The 21,947-nt window shown below is 34.5% G+C and overlaps 4 protein-coding genes across 4 annotated transcripts; all 4 read left to right on the forward strand.

Annotated features, from left to right (window-relative positions):
- The first annotated feature begins 3,136 nt into the window (after nt 1–3,136).
- Nucleotides 3,137–4,303, forward strand: LOC114740152 (uncharacterized). Its single transcript, XM_028928282.1, has one exon. The coding sequence runs from the start codon at nt 3,137–3,139 to the stop codon at nt 4,301–4,303; it is 1,167 nt and encodes a 388-aa protein (XP_028784115.1).
- A 3,654-nt stretch (nt 4,304–7,957) lies between these two features.
- LOC114740156 (L10-interacting MYB domain-containing protein-like) lies at nt 7,958–8,609 on the forward strand. The gene is made up of 2 exons (XM_028928288.1): nt 7,958–8,275; nt 8,358–8,609. Exons 1-2 carry the CDS (start codon nt 7,958–7,960, stop codon nt 8,607–8,609), a joined length of 570 nt encoding a protein of 189 aa, XP_028784121.1.
- A 1,062-nt stretch (nt 8,610–9,671) lies between these two features.
- Nucleotides 9,672–14,156, forward strand: LOC114740157 (uncharacterized). The gene is made up of 7 exons (XM_028928289.1): nt 9,672–9,879; nt 9,998–10,071; nt 10,164–10,351; nt 10,441–10,520; nt 11,276–11,424; nt 11,504–13,722; nt 14,015–14,156. Exons 1-6 carry the CDS (start codon nt 9,672–9,674, stop codon nt 12,608–12,610), a joined length of 1,806 nt encoding a protein of 601 aa, XP_028784122.1. The 3' UTR covers nt 12,611–13,722; nt 14,015–14,156.
- A 4,710-nt stretch (nt 14,157–18,866) lies between these two features.
- LOC114740158 (uncharacterized) lies at nt 18,867–21,155 on the forward strand. Its single transcript, XM_028928290.1, has 3 exons — nt 18,867–18,988; nt 20,365–20,636; nt 20,779–21,155. The coding sequence occupies exons 1-3, from the start codon at nt 18,867–18,869 to the stop codon at nt 21,153–21,155; spliced, it is 771 nt and encodes a 256-aa protein (XP_028784123.1).
- The last annotated feature ends 792 nt before the right edge of the window (nt 21,156–21,947 follow it).

Raw genomic sequence — 21,947 nt, forward strand, 5'->3', positions numbered from 1 at the left:
CTGCTATTTGATTGTTGTCAATACCTATATAAATCTTGTAACAGGCCCTAATTTATAATTTTGCAAGTTTCACTTTTTTTTAACCTATTTTTCCCAAAAAGAAGTGCATTAAGATTAGTGGCTAAAAAAATTATACGATTTTTACGAAATACAAGAGGGCTATGAAGTTTTTAAAAAAAAAACACACAAAAGAATGCATTTTATTGATGGAATCACCAGCACACAAAGGCTACGAAGTTTTAGATTCATTTATCGCAAATATTTTTTAAAAATTGATACTAAATATAAGACTCATTTATTATATTTATCAATTTTCTTTAAATTACTCCTATGGATACTCCCTCAACCATAATCTAGTAGAAAAGGGAGAGGAGATACTAAGAAAGATGATTATGGTATTTTAGAAAAAACGTATCACATTTTTTGTAATTAACTAACTTATCTAACTTCTTTAATCTAAAAAAATTAGTTAAATAGATCTTATATTAAGGATCGGAGGAGTACTTTTTAAAAATTGGGATTCTTGTTGTAGCTATACGCTATCTTCCTTTGAATCTACATATAAGATATCGTTAACTAATTTATAAAAATTAAAAAACTAATTAAATTAATTATTTGAATTTATTATGTAAAATTGTGTGGAACTTTTTCAGAGATATTAATGAGGGTAAAATAAGAAAAATGAAATGAGAAAAAAAGATGGATTAAGATAAAACATTATCTATTAATTAGATTTTATATTTAGAACGGGAAAAATAAGATTGAACGGTAAATAAGAAAAAAGTAACGTGGAATATTATAATTACCACGTCGGAGAAAAGTGAAATGGCAGAGGCCGTAGAAAATAAAAATTCGAGAGCCAGCGTCGCCGAGAATTGGGTTGGCCCACGCTCCAATGTAGCGCGTATAAACAACGGTCTCATAAAGCTGGGCACGGAAATGACCAAATTAACCAGCGGATTTGCTAAGGAAACAAACTGTACGGATAAACTATATAATAAATATAAATAATATAAAAAAAATGTCACATAGGATACAGGATTATTTTAATATATTAATCATTGTAACCCTTAAAAATAATATGTTATCATCAATTGGCTCAAAAGTGGAGGACCCAAGATTTGTGTGGATTTTAAACTTAGTCAACTAGTTATAAAGTATTAATTTTACTCAATATTAATGTTACATTAGTTATTTTAATGCATAAACCTTATATTTCGAGCATCCATCTATTTTTGGGCTTGGAATTGATCTGAATTTTTCGAAACCTAAAATAGTTCCAAATAGTCAGTGATTTGCTTAAAATAAATAAACTCATAATTTTTTAAATAAAGATGTATCAAATTAAACCCATCTCTTGACCTATACTAATATTTTAGTTTTACGTTAAAGGGCATTGAGAATTATCAGTTACCTAAAATATTTATTAAAACAATGGTTACTATTAATTTCAAATTGATTTCATGTTAAGTTCTTCTTTTTTGGGGCCGGTACTTGAAAAGGTGGCTGTGACTGTGGTTGACTGGTACTTTTATTTAAGGTAGTAAGTCGTAATTTTTGTGAAGTGGTTCCAACAACAAAAATGCTTTTTTTTTTAACTGTTTGTTAAATTTGATTACTATTCCCGATTCTAAATTTAAGAGTTAGTTAATTAATTTAAATAAATTAAAAAAATAAGTTAAGTTATTTATTTATCATAAATGTGTGTTGTTTTTCTTAAAATATATTTGTTAATTAAGTATATTTATTAGAACTACTATTATTATAATTATTATCTTAAGAAAAAAACACATAAATATCATAGACAAAATAGATTGGGGTTTTACATTTAGAACCAAAACAAAAATCAAATAAGATCTTATATTGAGGATCGGGTATTATATATTTTAATTAGAAGTAGTATTTTTCAAACGTTATTTATATTTACAGTGAAGTCTTTTTTAAAAAAATATTATGCAAAATGTTGAGTTGATTTTTCTCTACCTAATTAACAATTTTATACCGACTTCGGTGTGGCTGCTAGCTTTATTTGTACTTTTTTTTCAATTAATGTTGTTGAGAGTAACGCCGTGCCACCGAAAATTTTAATTTTTGAGTGTTTAAAATGCTTATTTGTACTTTTTCCAATTAAACATATTACTGTTTCTGATCCTTAATATAACTATATGTGTGTCTTTCAATTTGATCTTATATTTAAGATCATAATTTATTTTATTTCTCATATTCATCTAATTTTTTGAAGATAATTGTTATAATAATTACACATGTTACATATTTTATCAAATGACACTTGTTAGTAAGGATATTTTAGGAAGACAATATTTATTTATTACAAATAACTAACTTAATCTATTTAAATTAGTTAACCAACTCTTATATTAAAAATTGAAGATAGCACTTATTTGCATGAATCAGAATATGATCGTTCTTGTGCTACATCCAATACACATCGAAGTCAAATATATATATATATATATATATTCTGTGTATCATATTCACATAATTTATAAACATTTCTTAGATAAAAAACTTAACAGATTAATATCACTACATTAAACTTTTAATTCCAAGTCGTATAGCTTGTTTGGTTACATGATATATTTTTATTGTTTAAAGTATGGATACAATCTTTTCATATAACAAATTACCTTTCATTTTATTTTATTTAACGTCCTCACTTTTAAACCCATATTTTCTGCAATACTGTATAACGATGACGAACAAAAAAAAAAATCCACATCATTTTCAAGTTTAACCTCATCTATCTTTTTTTGTTTTTTTAAAACAAAGTCGTTATGGAAGTTATGGTTATGGAGAAATGGATTGGATAAGAGAGCAGAAGAGAGAGCCCATTCTCAGCTGATAGGCCTCCTCATATAGTGCAGTACCCTCCTCATAGGCCCATTCCACTCATTCATTGATGATTTACCTAAGCTTCCTTATCAATTTCCCAAAAGAAAAGAAAAAATCCTCTCACTGCCAATTCAGCAAACTGTTTAATCACGCGAGGCTTCCACTGCCAACGGGCAACATTTGGCGCTTGAGAGGCTCAAATCTTGCTTCGTCTCTTTCACCGATTCAGGCTCATCAGTTGTCGCTGTAAGATCCCTCATCGTACCGCTCAAATCTGAAGCTCATGTATAATTTCCAACGCTTCAAATCCACTCTGTGCCTGAGCGGTACTGTTAGAAAATCACCAACCTCACGATGTTTTCGTCTTTCGCAACACTACCCATTGCCGGCCTTCTCTCTCGGATTCGGCACAATTGCTTCTCCAGGTGACCACTCGTTTACTGTATCATACCTCGTTAACAATTTAGGGTTTTCCCAAGAAGCTGCTTTAAATGCTTCCAAGAGAGTTCGATTTGACACCTCACAAAAGCCAGATGCAGTTGTCAGCTTCTTTGAAAGCCAAGGTTTCTCCAAGTCTATGATGAAAGATGTCCTTAGAAAGAATCAGTGGCTTCTTAATTGCGATCCCCAAAACAGGATTCTGCCCAAGTTCGAGTTTTTCCTCTCAAAAGGTGCTTCTGCCTCCGACATTGTCCTCATGGTCCAAAGGAATGCGAGATTCCTGGAGAGAAGCTTGACTAATCACATAATCCCATCATATGAATTGCTAAAAGAGTTCCTTCAAGATGACAAAACCACCATTGACTGTATAAAACGCTACTCGGCTGTGCTCCATGGTTCTCGAGTGATGCATAGTATCAATATGTTGCTTAAGAAGGGGGTGTCAGGGGCGAACATTGCTATCATACTACATGAAACGCCTCGTGTGCTAAACTTTACAAATGAACTTGAAAGAGCGGTGGAAGAACTTAAGAGTTTGGGATTTAATCCTTCCGCCACAACATTCGGCGCAGGATTGACGGCCAAAGTGGGTTTAAGCAAATCCAAATGGGAAGCCAAGGTTGAAGTCTATAAGAGGTGGGGATGGTCAGAAGAAGCGGTGTTGAAAGCATTTAGGACGGATCCGCGCTGTATGTTAGCAGGCAAGGATAAGATTAATGCGGTGATGAGTTTTTGGGTTAACCAGTTGGGCTGGAATTCTTTGCTCCTTCTCAAAAGACCAACATTCATTGGGTTTAGCTTGAAGAAAAGGATTATTCCTAGGGCTTCTGTTCTACAGTTTCTTTACTCAAAAGGTTTGGTGAAGAAGAATGCAAGCGTAGTCAGGCCATTTGTTCTTCCTGAAAAGCAGTTCCTGGAAAGATATGTGAAATGTTTTAAGGAGCACGATCATAAGTTAATAAAGCTATATGAAGAAAATATGAAGGATGCTGACATGTCATGCTCATGAAAGTTTTAATCTCAATTCTTCCTGCTAGTCTGCCTCATTCTGTGCCTCCTCATTAAAGTACTTGTTTTCCCATGTTTAAATTTGGAAATTTAGTGAACTGCCTCATTTCCTAACTTGGACGTCTTTTGTTGGTTTTATCGTCAGTACTAGCTAGCCCCGGTTCTGATGTATATCAATATTTAGAATATCTCATGCTTTACCAATGGTTGAAGGAGGCATAGAAAGGTGTTTTGGTTGCAAAGTACTGTTGTTTTAATTTATTTATATTTTTAACTCGTGTTATTTGAATTCTTGAGTCATCTTGCGCCCATGAATTCTGTGTTCTCCAGGAGTTGCTTGAGCCGCCTGCAACTTTAACTATATAGTATTTTCTATCAGACTTTTAATATTGTTCTGCTAGATAGGGTTATTTGGCGACATTACGGTGCCTAGATTGTCATAGTAAATTACAGGGCGTTGCATTCAATGTTGGACACTACTTCATGCATCAGTGTTTATAACCAGATGACTATCTCAGGCGTGGATTGTCACACATTGTAAAGCTTCCAGTATAAGATCTATAAAGTTGAGGATCAACCGTCACATTATGGTGCTACCTTGACAGCTTTGAACCACTACTCATTGAGGTAACAAGTCTTTTAAGTTCTCCGTCTTTTTACCTTGGCATGTAAATCAGAAAAATACTCGACTCTGAGATAGAAGCATTCTACCATATTCCCAGCTCTTGTTCTATGCTTAGAAAATAATGCAGCTTGCCCAAATCCTTCACTGCAAAATTTGTGTACAATTGTTTATTCAATATGTCAAGTCAACACAGTTCTCTGATGATGGCTTGTTTGACAACAAAAGAGTGTCTTGAAGTCAAATTCTTATGGTTGATGAAAGCCTTTGGCTATTGTCGTGTTCTGTACTTGTTGAAAGTCCATTTCTGAGTTCTCTTTAACACCATGGATCGGCCATTTAGAACTCATGGCTTGTGTTTTCTGAGTTAGTGGTTCAAGGTGCAAGTCTAATTCTTGGTGAGACTCCTTTATTGTCTTTGTAAAAACCTATTTGATTTGGTTTATTCGGTTGCGTGAAGTGACGTGACTGTTACAGGGAGGGATTAGCACGAGGAAGAAACTGATGGACCTTCATGAGGGCGGCCTGAGCACCTCTTATTACTGTCATGGATATGGGAGGAGTCACGGCTGAATACATTTTTTGATTAAGTAAAAACAATTAATTATCAATGAATATATTATACAACAAAAAATTGAATGAGAAGTGCTATTATTTTTCATTGATATGCCTGTTGATTTATTTTTATTTCAAACAACTAATTATTGATTTGTATTGTTTTTTAATTGAGAAAATAAATTTTTGGTTCAGTTTTGATTTAGTTATGATCCAATGACTCATTGCAAGTTTATGCTGTTTAATCCATTAGTCTTTATATTTTTTTAACTTGTCAAAATCAATCTTTGAAAGATTAGATGGTTTTTTGAAGATATGAGGATAAAATAATTTTTTAAAAAAAATCAAAAGTTGATGGATTGAATTGGATGAATTAAAGTTAAAAGTGAATGAAATTATATAGATTAAAAAAATTAGTGAAATTTGTAAAATGTAAAGAAAATTACTAGCTTACTTAGAAAAAATATTTGAAAAATATTGGATTAATATTTATTCTTATTTTGGTTTTTGGTTTTGGTCATTTGAAGAGTAAAATAATTTAAATTTTTATTAAATTATAGAGATCAATTTTTTAGAAGAAAAGAAATTTGAGTGATCAAAATTTATAGTTTGAAACTTGAAAAATAAAATAAAAATGAGGGTAAATTTGAAAAATAAAAAAATTATTTTAACAAATAATATTTTAAGTATTTTAAATTTAATAAATCAATAATCAAATAAAATGTAAACTCTGGTTCAATTAGAGCCTGTCGGTCCGAAATAGGCTTCGTTTGGATTGCCGTCACAAATGCTAAAAGGCCCTAGGAAATTGTGAAACCAAGGTTTGCAACTGAACTAAAGAGAAATGGTTGTTTGGCTGGGACAATTGACGCAGCCAACTTTTGAGGTAAACGGTAAACGCTAGAACGTTGAGCAGAGCTACTTTTGGAGCATTGAAACTGAGATCTACCGTTATGGAGCATTAATTGGATCATAAAAATATGACCTACCAGTATTAACCCTCCCTACATTTCCCCTCCCCCGAATCCACCTTCACTTTCATTTCAGGTCACTCCTTCTGTAGAGCTCACTACAGTCCCCAGGCTTTCATCTTCACTGTCACTGGCTCTCCCTCCGTCCCTCCGTCCCTCCCGCCGGCACTTCTCTGTCCATGACTGTCGCCGGTGCTTCTCCCTCCTTCACTCTCTCCATTTTCTCCAACACCGACCGCCGAGCATTCTCCCTTGCTCTTCTCTCTCACGCTCTCCCATTTTCTTCTTCCATTTCAGTGGTCCTTCGGTTGTTTGACCGAGCTCGCAATTTTGTTCGTCGTTGGATGTGCCAGAGATTAGCCGGAGTCGATTTGCTGCAAATCGGTGTGGTCTTCTCCCAGATCTTCAATTCATCCTTAGTGAGTTGGTTTCACCAGATCTGTTGAGCTTTACCGTGCTTCATCGATGTGTAGCTTGTGCTTCCCGTAGATCCAGCCATCTCTGCTCCATTTGATTTCTGCTTTCACTCGATTTACCGTAGCTACCTCAACTTGGACGCAAGTCTTCAACTCTGTTCTGCTCCACTCGATTTACCGTGTCCATTGAAGTCGGCACTTCTCCCTCCATCACTCTCTTCTGCTTGGGGCTGTTTGAAGGTCTTCAACTCGCAGCTTCAACTCGCAGGTAAGGTCACCGTGTGTGATGCATATATATACATATATATATTTGAGATGGACTGATATTTGGTATAGAAACTCTTGCCATATTTGAGTTTGATTGTTATTCTATTTTTCTTTTAGATACATTGTGAAAGAAGAGGGCAAGTTTTGTGCCTCTCATTGCTATTGCTTCTGTCCGTTTAGCTTCACTCTCCTTCGAACTCGTCTGCTCCTCTGATAGTGGTTTGTGGTTTTAATTCTCTTGTAGTATCTGATGAATTTGCTAATTTTTGTGTCCTGTTGTTTGTGATGAATTTGCCATTTTTGATCTTGCATGTTGTTTGTGATGAATTTGCTTCACTCTCCTTCAATTTGGTGCTACTGCTTCTCTGGTTTGCCTATGTTGTTTGACTTCTGCTTCACTCGAAATGTGCTAGGAGCCATTCTAGGAATATAATCAATCTTGAATGTCAGACTTGTGCCTGGGGGTTTAACTTCGAATTTGTTTTCCTTTTTCAAAATATAAAATAGTTTTTTTTTAATTTGTTTTAGCATGTTGTAAACTCTATTATTTTCAATATATCATTCTTAAGAATACGTGGGACTTATTATTTAAGGATTTCATTTAGAATTTTGTGATCTCGGTGAAGAAGGATGTGGTTGGGCTGCCCTATGGCGTATAAAGTAGATAAGATATATAAACATTATTAGTTTAAAAATGTATTGATTGATTGCTTCTAAACAGAAAGTTTAAGCAGACACTATTAATTGTGGGTTTATTCCTGTATGCTATTGCTTGATTCTAAACTTATTGTGGATTTGATACATTTTTAATTTCATCAAGCAAAATGAGTAACGATAAAGGCAAAGCACATTGGGATGTAAGCACTACTGGTGTTTTTCTCAAAATATGCATGGACACAATTTATAGTAAACATCATCAAGGATCCTCGTTTACAAAGCAAGGCTGGGACAACATTCACAAAACATTCAATGAAAAGATAGGGAGAGGATATGAGAAAAGACAGCTGAAAAATAGGTTGGATAACTTGAGAAAAGAGTGGAAGGCATTTGAGCAACTAATTGGTAAGGAGACCAGTATAGGGTGGGACCCTGAAAGGAACACAATGGTGGCATCTGATGAGTGGTGGGAGAGAAAGAAGCGGGTATGAATTAGCTTCTGTTAATTTTTAAGTAGTTAGTGACTTTTGAAAATAATTTAACTTTTGTTTACTTTTGGATTTGCAGGAAAATCTAGCATACGAAAAGTTTATGCAGCATGGGTTAAAATTCCGAACTGAATTGGAAACTCTATTCAAGGGCACTATGGCATCAGGACAAGATATGTGGTCACCTTCTTCGACCCAGCCTGAGCCACAGAGGGCTGATCGGCCAAATGATTACCGACCCACAATGGATTGGGAAGAAGGTTCAGGGGACATTGAAGACGGGCTTTTAGGTGTTGACACTAGACGCGTGCAGGAGTTTCGGACGATTTGAACGGCATCAATTTAACTGCAAACACATCAAACACTGCACCCAGTATACCTATGGTTCAGAGAGCCAAGGAAAGAGGAAGAGAGGTGGAGGGTTGGATAAGTACAAGAAGCAAAAAATGCCAACGACAAAAAGAATAGCAAATGCAGTAAGCTCGATTGAGAAGGCTTCCATTAGTACAGTTGTGGCAATAAACAAAATCTCCAATAGTGATAACACTACTGAGCTGACCACTGATTTGCTGAGTATGAGGAAATTGTCAGTGACACTCATCTTTGTATCATGTGTTGTAATCTGCTGGCAAACAAGACTTTCAGGGACATATATGCTGGTCTGAGAGAAAATCGAGACGTATTAGTGGCTTGGTTGAAGCACAATGCTGAAAATCCACTGCCATATGCTGCACCTAAGAATCCTTGAGTTGTGCCAGGGGACTTGTTATGACTTCTATTTTTCTACCTTAATGTTGTATTATGTGTTATGTGTTATGACGATGTATTTAATGACTAGGTTTAATGTTGTGTTTCGTGACTATGTTTAATGACTAAGTTTAATATTGTGTGTTTCATGACTATGTTTAATTATTATGTTAAAGTTTAATGATAATTTGTGTATTATCTTTTCTTTTCTTTTTTGTGAAAATTTTACTTACATTTAGTATTTATCTATTCAAGGTAACACACATTTATTATGTCTGATTCAACGGAGGGTTGGGACGAGGGTTGGGAGGATGATGGGGGAGATGAATGGTCTCAATTAGTTCCTGCTTTACATGAACACACACACAATTATCAGAGCTAAGTGTGTTAATGGGTCAGTATATGACACTTTTTTCTGTGCAAACAACCATATAGAACTAGTGAACAAACTGGTTATTTGTGGGTTCAAGAACTTTTAGACGGGCATGAAGGACGGTCTAAGGATATGTTTCGAATGGAAATAGAGACATTCCATCCGTTATGTTCTAAATTGGTTGAACATGGGTTACAAAATACTAAGTACATAGGTGTCCATGAATCTGTTGTCATGTTCTTGAATACAATTGCGCATGGCCAGTGTAATAGGATGATTCAGGAAAGGTTTCAGCATTCAGGAGAAACTGTCAGTCTGCATTTTCATAAAGTGTTGGCTGCTTGCCTCAATTTATCTCGAGAAAATATCAGGCCAACTGATCCTACATTTTCCTCTTGTCACCCAAAAATAACAAATGATCCACGATACTTCCCATTTTTTAGGGATGCAGTTGGAGCAATTGATGGTACTCACATAAACTGTAAGGTTAGTCAAGCTAGGCAAGACAACTATATCAATAGGAAGGGATTTCCTAGTTAGAATGTCATGGCCGTATGTGATTAGAATATGTGCTTCACATTCGTATTGGGGCTGGAAAGGTAGTGCACATGATGCTCGTGTCTTTCATTCTGCTATCTCAACTCCATCCATGAATTTCCTCATCCACTCGAAGGTATATTTCTTTAATTTCCAAATTAATTATTTTTAAATTCAGCTTCACTTATATTATTTTCACCTCAACATAATTGAGTCATGATTTTTTAGAAAATATTATTGGTTGATGCTGGTTATCCATCACAAGTGGGATACCTTGGCCCGTACAGACGTGAGCGCTATCATCTCCCAGACTTTAATCGTCACCCAGGATTTACAAATCAGAATGAGGCCTTCAATTATTATCATTCAAGTTTGAGATCCACTATTGAAAGAACTGTTGGGGTGTGGAAGAATAGGTTTGCAATCTTAAAAATATGCCCAGATTCAAGTTTCAAACACAGGTCTGCATAGTTTGTGCAACAATGATTGTCCATAATTTTATCAGGCAAAATTCTCCAACTGATGACCGCTTTATAGAAGCTGAACATGGAAGTGTAATAGACGAAGACAATAATCATGCAGCTGGTGAGGCATCCTCGTCAAGTTTAACATCTGTCGCACAAATGAATCGTGTTCGTAACTCAATTAGAGACCAAATTGTGCAAAGCTTACTATCTAATTAGTTATGTGATTTCATTTACTTTAATTAGAGACCAAATGAATTTAATTTATATTCATGTTTGTCCATTATGTATATTTAATTAATTATTTATAACGTGTTTTTAATTTTTTCTCCGTAACGAATATTTTTATTTCATAATTTTACAAATAAACTATTTATATTTTATCATAATAATTATATATCCTCCGATCCTTATTATAAAAACCCCATTTGACTTTTTATTTGGTCCTAATTATAAGATCCCAATCCATTTTAATCTCTATATTTATGCATTTTTTCCAAGATAATCCTTCTAATAATGATAGTTTTAGCTATATACTTATTAGCAAAGAGTTTATTTTAGGAATGACCAACACTTAGTTATTATAAATAACCAACTTAACTTACTTCCTTAATCTTCTCAAATAAGTCAATTGGGTCTTATAATTAGGACGGAGAGTATATTAATTTTTAAACTATTATCACATTAAAAATATAAAATTCAAAAATTACATTCAATAAAAATCCATGCCTTTTTCAGTTATTTATAACTAAACTAACTTTTCTATTAATCATTTAAACAACTTTTAAGTTTCAATTGATTTTAAATAAAAAACACATATTCAAAAATTTTTCTAACTAATTTTGATTTCTAACTTCAATTATAAAAATCATTTAGAAATCAGTTGTACCCATCGACAATCGAAACATGGCCATAGACGTCAGCCCGTTCCGCCTTCGTTCCCGATAGCTTACTCTGACCTAGCTCTTGCAAGGATTGCGATAACTTTCAGGCTCTTTAGCAGCTCAAGCTCTTCAAAAATCACGGTAAGATCCCTCCTTCTGCCGTTCAAATCTGAAGCTCATGTCTAATTTCCAACGCCTGAAAGCCCTTTTGTGCGTGAAGGGTATTCTCAGAAAATCACCATCCCCACAATGCTTTCGTCTTTTGCAACGCTACCCATCACCAGCATTCTCTCTCAAATTCAGCACAGGGTCTTCTCCAGATAATCACTCGTTTACTGTATCATACCTCATTAACAGTTTAGGGTTCTCCCAAGAGGCTGCCTTAAATGCTTCCGAGAGAGTTCGATTCGAGACCTCAGTAAAGCCAGATTCAGTTGTCAGCTTCTTCAGAAGCCACGGCTTCTCTGAATCTCTCATACACGATCTCATTAGAAGGGATTTGTCACTTCTTCTATGCAATCCCTGCAATAAGATTCTTCCCAAGTTTGAATTTCTCCTCTCAAAAGGTGCTTCTACCTCCGACATCGTCCTTATGGTGCATAAGAGTCCGAGATTCCTAAAACGAAGCTTGTCCAATCACATAATCCCGTCATATGAACTACTATTAGGGTTTTTGCATACTGATGAAGCCACCATCGATTGTATAAAATGCTACCCAGATATTCTTTATGGCCCTCGGTTGATACAAAATATCGAGTTGCTGCTTAAGAATGGAGTGTCAAGAACCAACATTACTCTCATACTCAAAAGGAGGCCTCGTTCACTATCCCGCACAGATGATCTTGCAAAGATGGTGGAGGAAATTGAGTGTTTGGGGTTTGATCCTTCGAATTCAACATTTTATGTTGCGTTGTTAGCCAAAATATCTTTGGGCAAGTCCCACTGGGAAGCCAAAGTCGGCGTCTTCAAGAGATGGGGATGGTCAGAAGAAGCATGGTCAGAATCATTTCGGAGGCAACCGCACATTATGTTAACCTCCAAGGATAAAATTGATGCAATTTTGAGTTTTTTGAGTAACCATTTGGGTTGGGATCCTTTGATCCTTGCCAAAAAACCAAATTTATTGATATATAGCTTGAAGAGAAGGATCATCCCAAGGGCTGCAGTTTTAGATTATCTTCAGTCAGAAGGGTTGATAGAAAATAAAGCTGGCTTAACTGTGCCGTTTGAGATCCCTGAAAAGCAGTTCCTGGAAAGATTTGTGAAACGCTATGAGGAGCATAATTATCATCTGTTGAAGCTTTATGAAGAAAAAAAGGAATTATGATCAATGATGGAATGTTATGTGCATAAAATTTCAAAATTTTAATATTTTGTGATTCAGGCCCATTTCTTTTTCTCCTTCCCACTGAAGTATTCACCATGTTTAAATTGGGATTCAATTAATTTTACTGACTTGTTTCATGTTCTAAAGTAAACCTCTATTTGGGGGGGGGGGGGGCTTTTCATTCATTAATCCTGGCTATCCACGGTTTCATGCATATTAATATTTGTAATATCTTATTGTTTAGCATTGGTTGTTGTATACTTTCGTTAAAAATTGTTTCACTCGACCTCATGAGTAATGAACATTGCTTCCACGAATTCTAGCTCTTGCAGAAGCAATACTTTCTATGGGTTGGCAGGAGGTTGAATAACATTGTTTTGTATCTTTAGCAATTCCTCAGTTGAATGGGAATATCTCTTTGAACAAAAAGGTGTTCATATAACCAGAATTGTCAACGTTGTGAACTTTACTTGAAATGATCACAAGTTTAAGACATGTTGCTATGATGAGGGTGCAATATTCTCTTTTATTAAAATTCTAATCTTTCATCTCCACCGCTCCATAAATGACCTTGACTTCTCATGATCTGTTGGCGACCAATGTTCCGTTTAAACATGATTCCACTATTATTTTCTTTTCAGTGCAGGGAAGGAAAAATCATCTCGATGACAGAATTGAGCAGGAATAATGGGCTCCATTCTTCTGTTTTGCAGATTGGTAAAGTTTGAATTCCTCATAAAAGGATGATCTGATTTCAGTTTGCACAGTCATTTTGATTATGGTGCAGAATTTTGAACAACCCTCAAACCATTATAATTCTGCTATGACTGATTCTTCGCCTAATCTAGTTTATCTTTAAAATGTAGTCTTGGAATCTCCTAAACCTAGATGCAGAGATCTCGACATGCATACACTGATGAAGGGCTTCTTGTTTCTTACTGTATTTTGAAAAATTCAGATGTTTACTCTTCGATTTGGATTGTTATCGTTGATTGAACAAGCTGCCCAATCAGAGCCTGTTGCCACCTTGTAATAGATAATCTCACAAATGATTGATCTGCGAGGAAGTTGGAGCCTCTGGGTTTATACTCAGGCATTCCATGCTGCCCAATGTAAGATGCTATAGTACTATGATGACAACAAGTCTTATCCTATTAAATAAAGCCAGTAACATAGATCACACAGTGCCATTTTATTCTATCAGCAATCAACTCTTCAGATAATAAAATCTCCTTCATATTATGGCATGGGGCCTTTCTTTTCCAAATTCTTTTGACGTTATTGTTGATGAAACCGGCCTATATTCTGTATGCTATATTCCTAATTGCATTTATACTTGATAAAATCACTGTGATTTTGTTCTGTTTGTTGTTTAGGGGTATAATTGATTATTGTGAAACGCAGGACCTATTAAGCAAGCTTGCAGAATTTGGGGGTTGGTACCAACAGCAAGACTATTCCTGCTGTTCTATATGTGAACTTGATATGAACACAAAGTTACTTGTAAATATCATACATACATATACTCATATTATCCTCGATGTCCTTTATTGAACAGCATTACAATGAGCATTCATAGCACTATTATCCAATACGCACTCATTCTCATAGGCTAGTGACATAAATGCTTCGCTCTTAGTAAAAGGTTGTGAATTTAATCCTACTTGTAACGTACAATTTGTTAGGGCCTACCTTTCTGATTCCCAAAAAAAAAAAAAAAAAAAAGAGTCTATCTCTCCCCTTTTCTTACTGTTTCTCTCACCCACTCATGTCTTCCTATTTTCTAGTTTGTGAAGAAACATACCTCTCGCAAGTCACGAGTCACCAGTCACTTGTTCCGTTTTAACTCTCCCACCCGCCCGCTGATGCCGATGGCATCCACTGGGTCACTATTGATCCATCTGTATCCTCACTCATCAACCACAAATTTCTCATTAGCCATTAATTCAGTTCAGGGAAATTTTAATTTTGTTTTTTGTTTTTTAAATAAAAGGGCAATGGAGTTAACTATATGAAATAGTAGAGAACATTTTTATCAATATCCACTAAGCTCTTTATAAATGCAAGGGCATTATTCTGATAATTTATTATGAATATTCTAATAATTTAAACAACAAATACTTTAACGATAAATACTTCCATACTATGAATATGGATTTTAAACAGAGACAACATTATATTATTATTATTATTATTATTTATTTATTTATTTAGGGCCTAGGTGTTAACAACTTGAGGTTTCAAGTGAAGTCAAACTCAGCACCTCATTAAAGAGTCTTTATACCATTAGGTTATTATAAAGGAAATTTTCAAAAAAAAAAAATGATACTTAAATTTCAAAAACCTCATAAGGTCATCTGAATTTAAAAAATTCAAAATCAATCATAATGCCTTGGAATTTTGAAATGTTAATGAATTTATAATGTTACCTTTTTTTTTTTTTAAAAAAGCTTTAAGTCATTTTCATTGGCCAGCCCACCATTAGAACTTCGGCGTCGGTGAGTCTCTAACGACTTGCAACTATTTTCTTGGAATTTTTTTTAACATTTGTGGCGTAGTTATAAAAGTATAAGTGATGTTCATAACTCTATTAATGTTATTGCTCACGTGTTTTTCAGGTTTTTTAATTAAGATTTTTTCAAACATTCGTAACATAATTGACAACTCTCATAATGATGCTCCAAACTTCATTAATGTTATTAACTACGTGTTTTCCAAATATTTAAATAGGGATTTTTTTTAATATTTGTAACCTGATTGAAAACTCTTATAATGATACTCCCTCCGTTCCTATTATAAGAGACAAATAAATACGTTGATAAAAAAACAGTTAAAATTAAAATGTGTAAAAAGTATTTTTTTTCCAAAATACCCTCATTAATAGTATGAGAGAGAACAATTAAATTATTCAAAGAAAGAGAAGTGAGAGAGAGTGTGAGTTGGAGATAATAATATGTAAAATAGTAACAACTTGTAAGTGTCTCTTATATATAGGAACATCCATAAGCATCAAATGTCTCTTATAATAAGGAACGGAGAGTATTTACAACTCTATTAACACAATCAACTACTTTAAAAAATTCCAAAAAATAGTTGCCATCTTCCGAAACTTTAGTAATTGGTCATTGGCCAGTCGTGCAGAGTTTCAATGATTGACGGTTTACTTGAACTTTGGCACGAGTCATTGGCCAGCCAGTGAGGGTGACTTAAGGATTTTTTAAAAAAAATTAAGAAAAATGACAAAAAATATATGTTGAATTTCAAAATGATAAATAGAGATGTTAACAGATTTTAAGTAGTCAAAATCATTATAAAAATAGTCAGGACCAATTTGTTTTAGTAAAATTCAATAGGTATTTTTTTGTTATTTTTCCAAAAAGTTTAAAAGGCAAAATTATAAACTTACTAGTATTTCAAAATTTTAATTTAGTCATGACGACTGATTTACAGTTTGTTAAATTAAATTTAAATGGGGTTTTGGAGTTTTCGAAATTCAAGTATTATTTTTTTGAAATTTTCCATTAAGCTATCTACATATTTCTGTACAATAAAAAGTATATACATTATAAGAAAACGGTAGTGTCACAGATGCGACCTCACTGTCTTCTTCTCACCTGTTTTCTCCCCTTCTTCTTACCTGTTTTCTTCTTCTTTTCATCTCATCCTTCTCACTAGATCAAATTTTAATATTTTAATTTTATTTATATATATTAGTTCCTAGTTTGAATATAAAAATTAGTTTAAATTTTAATTTAATCTTAAATATAAAATCATAATTCACTTTGTTTTTCATATATATTCATGTTTTTTCATGATAGTCTTTATAATAGTTGCACATATTAAAATTTTTATCAAATGATAGTTTTAGCTAAAGGTATTCTATGAAAGAAAACACATATTTGTTACAAATAACTAACTTAACTGATTTTTTAATCTACTTGAATTAGTCAATTAGCTCTTATATTAATCACTGAATAGAGTGATTTTATATTTATAATTCCTTTTTTTGTCGCAAAATAATTATAATTCCATAAGATATTAAATGGGAAAATTGCAAGAAGGTCCTACACAAGAGAATTAAATACAAAAGGTCTCTCAAAATTATCAAATTAATATGAAGTTTCAAGGGATCTTACCAAATTATCCTTATCTTTTTTTTTTTTGAAGTATGCATTGACGACTCAAAGTACACTCTTTAACAACTTAAGGTGTAACGATTAACAACTACTGTGACAGATATTGACAACTTATGCATTATATTTTTTTTGATGGGCTGAGAAAATGTGTTGTTAATACTTGTCATGATAATTGTTAATCGTTATATCTTAAGTTGTTAATGACTGTTCTTTCAGTTGTCAATGTATACTTAAAAAAATAAGGGCAATTTTGGTAATTCAACAAATAAAATCTTTTGCAATGAGGTCCCTTGGGACTTCAGAATAATTTGATAATTTCAATGGACCTTTTTGCATTTAATTCTCTTAGGTGAAACCTTATTACATTTTTCCCATATTAAATCCAACCATTATTTTTTTGATTTAAGAATAGGGATGAAGAGTTCTACCCAAAAAAAAAAAGGGGATGAAGAGACGAAACGAAAGATGAAAATGACAAAGGATCGAAGTTCCCTTGAGCAGGAGACCTAAAGGTTGTAAATCCTGCTTCTGCTCTCTTCATTTTATCTTTTATCATGAATATGATCTCCTAGAACTGCAAAGGCGCTGCCTCTAAAACCTTCCATAGAAGAGTGAGAGATATGACTAGAGGCCATAATATTGATATTTTGGTTCTGTGTGAGGCCAGTGTCAGTGGTAATAATGCTGATAGAATTATGTGTAAATTTGGTTTCAATAAATGGATAAGGCTGGAATGTACAGGCTGTGCGGGAGGAATTTGGTTACTTTGGAATAAGGATGTTTGCTCAATTCAGTACCTTCATTCAACCACTTAACTCCTGCATGTTTATGTGAATATTAAGGGAAAAAAATTAGTCCTACTGGATTACCGGTGTTTATAGGGAATCAAACTGTGTATTACGTAAGACCTTGTGGGACAGCTTGACTCAGTTAAGCAGCAACATTTTTGGTGCCTAGGTAATGATTGGTGACTTCAATGCCTATATGACTGTAGATGATAAAATTGGGGGCGCTGCTCTAAATATTCCTTCCAAGAGGCAATTTATTGACTGCATTGACAATCAAATTTGATTGGGGTCGATTATGTTGGGGACAGGTACACTTGAGAAAGAAACCTTCTAAAAGAGAGAATTGATTGGGCCTTTGCCAATCCCTCCTGGTTCAATCTTTGCCCTTTTACCAAGATTTATCATCTTAGGAAGTTTGGATCAGACCATCGACCTTTGTTGCTCAAGAGTAGCTCGATTTCTCCAAGCAAGAAAATTAAACCCCCATTTAGATGTCAAGTGGCTTGGGTCTTAGAAGAGGACTTTATTGATGTTGTGAAGAAAAGTTAGAATACTAGCAGATAGGAAGAAAAGGTTAACAACTTTACAATAGAAGCAGAGAAATGGAATAGAAAGAAAGTTGGAAACATCCCCCGTAAGAAGTTTGGGCTTATGAAAAGAATTGATGGGGTAGAAAGAGCAAGAAGCTGTAGAGACAATCAATACTTGGCTAAAATTGAGAATGACCTATGGAAAGAATATAATAAAGTGTTACCTCAAGAAGAATTGATCTGGTACCAAAAATCTAGGTGCAACTGGTTGAGATGGGGTGATAAAAACAGCAAATTTTTTCATGCCTCTACTATGATATGAAGAAAGAAGAACAGAATTGAAGGCCTGAAGAACCCTAGGAAGAATGGGTGTTTGATCAAAATGCTCTAAAAGAATTAGCGTTGAAGTACTATAAAGATTTGTTCAGTAGAGATCCGCAGCGCTAAGGGTAGCTAATGACAACAAAGAGATTCCCAATAATAGAAGCTGATGAGCAAGGCATTTTATCAGCAAACTTGGAAGATGAAGAGATCAGACAAGTGGTTTTTGGTCTAGGAGCCTTTAAAGCCCTAAGGCTAGATGGTATTCAGGCCTTCTTCTACCAAGAGTACTGGAATGTAATTGGAAAAGATACCTATCAGGTGATATGGGAAGTTTTCAATGAGCCTAACAAGATTAACTCCATCAATAACACCAACCTTGTCTTGATTCCTAACCATTCAAGACTTCAAACTGATATCCCTATGTAATGTCAGCTATAAAATTGTGACAAAAATTATCAGTAAAAGGCTTAAAGGAATCATGAGTAAAGTAGTAGGCAAGCATCAATACAGCTTCATCGCAGGGAGACAGAGCAGTGATAACATAATCATTGCCCAAGAGGTCATTCACTCCATGAAGACCAAGAGGGGTTCTAGAGGCTGGTTAGTAGTGAAAGTCAATTTAGAGAAAGCCTATGATAATCTGGAATGGAGTTTCATTTATGATACCTTGAAAGATGTGGGAATTGAGGGAAATCTTTGTAATATGATTATGGCTTGTATCTCTAGTCCGACATTTTAAGTCTTGTGGAATGGGAAAGCTGCCAAAAGCTTTACTTCATCTAAAGGGGTTAGACAAGGTGACACGATCTCCCTATAAATTTTCATGCTGTGTATGGAGAGACTAAGCCACATAATTAGTGATGCTATTAAAGAAGGTCATTGGACCCTGATCTAAGCTAACTCGAACATCCCTTATCTCTCGGACTTGTTCTTTGCTGATGACTTGGTGCTCGTTGTGGAAGCTTCATCTTATCAGGGGGATGTGATGAACCATTATATTAATAAGTTTTTCCAGTACTTGGGACAGATGATGAACAAAAATAAAACAAAAGTTTGCTTTTTGAAGAATGTTCATATTTCCAAAGCTCTTGAGTTGAGTCAGAGGATGAGAGTTATTTTAACTAGTGACTTGCGAAAATACTAGGGCATTCCCATCATACATAAAAGTCCCTCTTACATCCTCTTTGCCTTAATTTTGAAAAAAAAAAAAGCACTGAAAGCTTTCAGGATGGAAAAGGACCTATTTGAACCTTGCTGGTAGAGCTACACTTATTAAGGCAGTCCTAACTGCCCTTTCTTCCTATCACATGCAGATGATGTTGATTCCAAAATAGTTGATTAAGAAATTGGAGAAGACAAGTAGAAATTTTCTCTGGGATGAAAAAGATGATACCAAGAAACTTCATTTGTTGGCATGGGAATAGGTTGCTCAATGGAAGAAAGCTGGGGGCTTAGGAATCAAGAACCTGAGGAAACAAAATGGTGCCTTTATAATGAAACTTTGCTGGAACTTGATGCATGACAGTGAATCACTCTAGGTTAAAGTCTTAAAAAGCAAGTAAAATTGTGGTGACATGTAGCTTCCAGCTATTAATAGAACAACCAACCAATCCCTGACTTGGAAGAGTATTTGTAAGGTTTAGAATGCTTTCAAAAGTGGAGTAGCTAAGAAAATTGGGAATGTTATGTCTACTTCCTTCTAGTTTGATAATTGGTTAGATGTAAATAGACTCCTCATTGAGTTACTACCAGGGTATGAAGGATGGGTGGATAAGGATGGGTGAATGATAGATTATGGACATCAAGGGGAGAGTGGAACATACAAAAGCTATGCTATTGGTTCCCTTACCATGTTGTGAATCATATCACTTACACACACCCACCCTGTGAGGAGAGAGGAGAGGATAAATACTTTTGGCAGCCATCCACTGATGACCGCTTCACTGTTAAATCTGTCTATAATTTTCTCCTTGCAGGTACTTAGAGATAAGAGGACAACATTTAGAAGCTTCTTTAGAGATGGCAATATCAAAGAAAATTCGTTCATTCATGTGGTTGTTCAATTATGGTCGAGCTCATAGTATGGCCTTGAGGTGTAAAAGAGGCCTTGTAGCGACAGCAACATGCCCTCTCGGATGCGAAGAAGACAAAGACTCTATGTATTTACTGAGGAGTTGCACCAATGCGTCTCAAAGATGGAAGTCAGTAGTTGATCCGCATTTATGGCCTACTTTTCGCTCCTTGCAAGGTTCAGAATGGATCAAATAGGATCTCTCTAAAAGAGGTAGGCTATCCTTACACTAAGAAGAATCATTGGGCTACCCTATTTGGATATATATGTTGGGATATATGGGCCTCTCGGTGTAACAAGCTGTTTGATTCATGAGAAGGTGATACTTACTCAAATGCGCATGCCAATTTCTTGAGAGCCTATTGGGATACAAATTTGATGATGAATTGCAAGTTTTACTCTAGCCTCCGACCTGGAAAATACTACACACCCCATATCCAAGATAATTTCGTGAAATTAGAAGTAGATGGTTCAGTCTTACAAGATGGCAGAAGTGGCTGTGGAGGGGCTGTTTGGAGCAGTTATGACCAATGGCTAGTGGGATTCAGTTGTAAACTTACCTCTGTGCCACCAGCAATTGCAGAACTACTTGGCATACTTCATGGTTTGCAACTTTGTTGGGACAAACGCTACAGGAATATAGCAATATATACTGATTGTGTGGAAACCTTGTCTATGATTTATAGAGGCTGTTAAAATACGTATCCGTTCAAGCATATTGGTGATGTTAGATTTTTACTTCACAGGGACTGAAAGGTTGTGCCAATTCATATTTTTAGGGAGTCAGTTCCCATTGTCGTTCATTTAGCCAAATTCTTTCATTCCATGAAGAGCAACTTTTGTATCCTAAATCAAACACCTCCTATTGTTGAAGGGGAGGTTGATAGAGAAAACTAGGTCTTGTGTTGTTTTGTTGGTATTTTGTAAGGGTCCCAGTCTTGGATTAAGGGGGTGTTTGGATGAAACCAAATCATAGTTTGGAGAATAGCTTATGGAGAATAGATTTTGAGAGAATAGATTTTATGAAGAATAGATTTTGTGAAAAAGTAATTCTGATAAAGTGAGAGTATTTGGATAGTTGTTATTAGAAACATTTTTCATATATACAAATTACTAAAAAGGACATAAGTTAATATGACAATTACATGAAAGATAGATTTTAGAATATATTTTAATTTGAAAGAATAAAATTGTTAATAATATATTTTTTTTCCAACATAATTAATAATATATAAGATAATCTAATTAATAAATAATTAATATGTGTATATATTTATAAGATATAAGATTAAATATGTTTATAGAAAAATAATTGAAAGGTTTTAAAGTTATATTATTGTTGGGATCTATTCTGATAAGCACAATCATATTCTCCAATTTGACTCACAAGTAGAATAGATTCTGATTTTTCTTCCTGTTTAGCAAATTTTTCACCCAAACCATAAATCATGGTTTGGATCCCAATACCGTAATTAGTTTCAGGTATTT

This window comes from Neltuma alba, unplaced genomic scaffold (genome assembly GCF_004799145.2).
Source record: "Neltuma alba isolate B1F8T4 unplaced genomic scaffold, ASM479914v2 tig00003060_pilon, whole genome shotgun sequence".
Lineage (NCBI taxonomy): Eukaryota > Viridiplantae > Streptophyta > Magnoliopsida > Fabales > Fabaceae > Neltuma > Neltuma alba.

Bases quoted from the DNA above. Each gene is read 5' to 3' on its own strand.
- LOC114740157 (XM_028928289.1), top strand. From the start codon at position 9,672: ATGATTCAGGAAAGGTTTCAGCATTCAGGAGAAACTGTCAGTCTGCAT. The intron at 10,352-10,440 runs GTTTGCAATCTT...TAATTTTATCAG, and splicing joins GTTGGGGTGTGGAAGAATAG to GCAAAATTCTCCAACTGATG. The intron at 11,425-11,503 runs GTAAGATCCCTC...TTGTGCGTGAAG, and splicing joins CAAGCTCTTCAAAAATCACG to GGTATTCTCAGAAAATCACC.
- LOC114740156 (XM_028928288.1), top strand. From the start codon at position 7,958: ATGAGTAACGATAAAGGCAAAGCACATTGGGATGTAAGCACTACTGGT. The intron at 8,276-8,357 runs GTATGAATTAGC...TTGGATTTGCAG, and splicing joins GGTGGGAGAGAAAGAAGCGG to GAAAATCTAGCATACGAAAA.
- LOC114740152 (XM_028928282.1), top strand. From the start codon at position 3,137: ATGTATAATTTCCAACGCTTCAAATCCACTCTGTGCCTGAGCGGTACT.
- LOC114740158 (XM_028928290.1), top strand. From the start codon at position 18,867: ATGAGTAAAGTAGTAGGCAAGCATCAATACAGCTTCATCGCAGGGAGA. The intron at 18,989-20,364 runs GTTAGTAGTGAA...TTCTCCTTGCAG, and splicing joins AAGAGGGGTTCTAGAGGCTG to GTACTTAGAGATAAGAGGAC. The intron at 20,637-20,778 runs GTTCAGAATGGA...ATTCATGAGAAG, and splicing joins TACTTTTCGCTCCTTGCAAG to GTGATACTTACTCAAATGCG.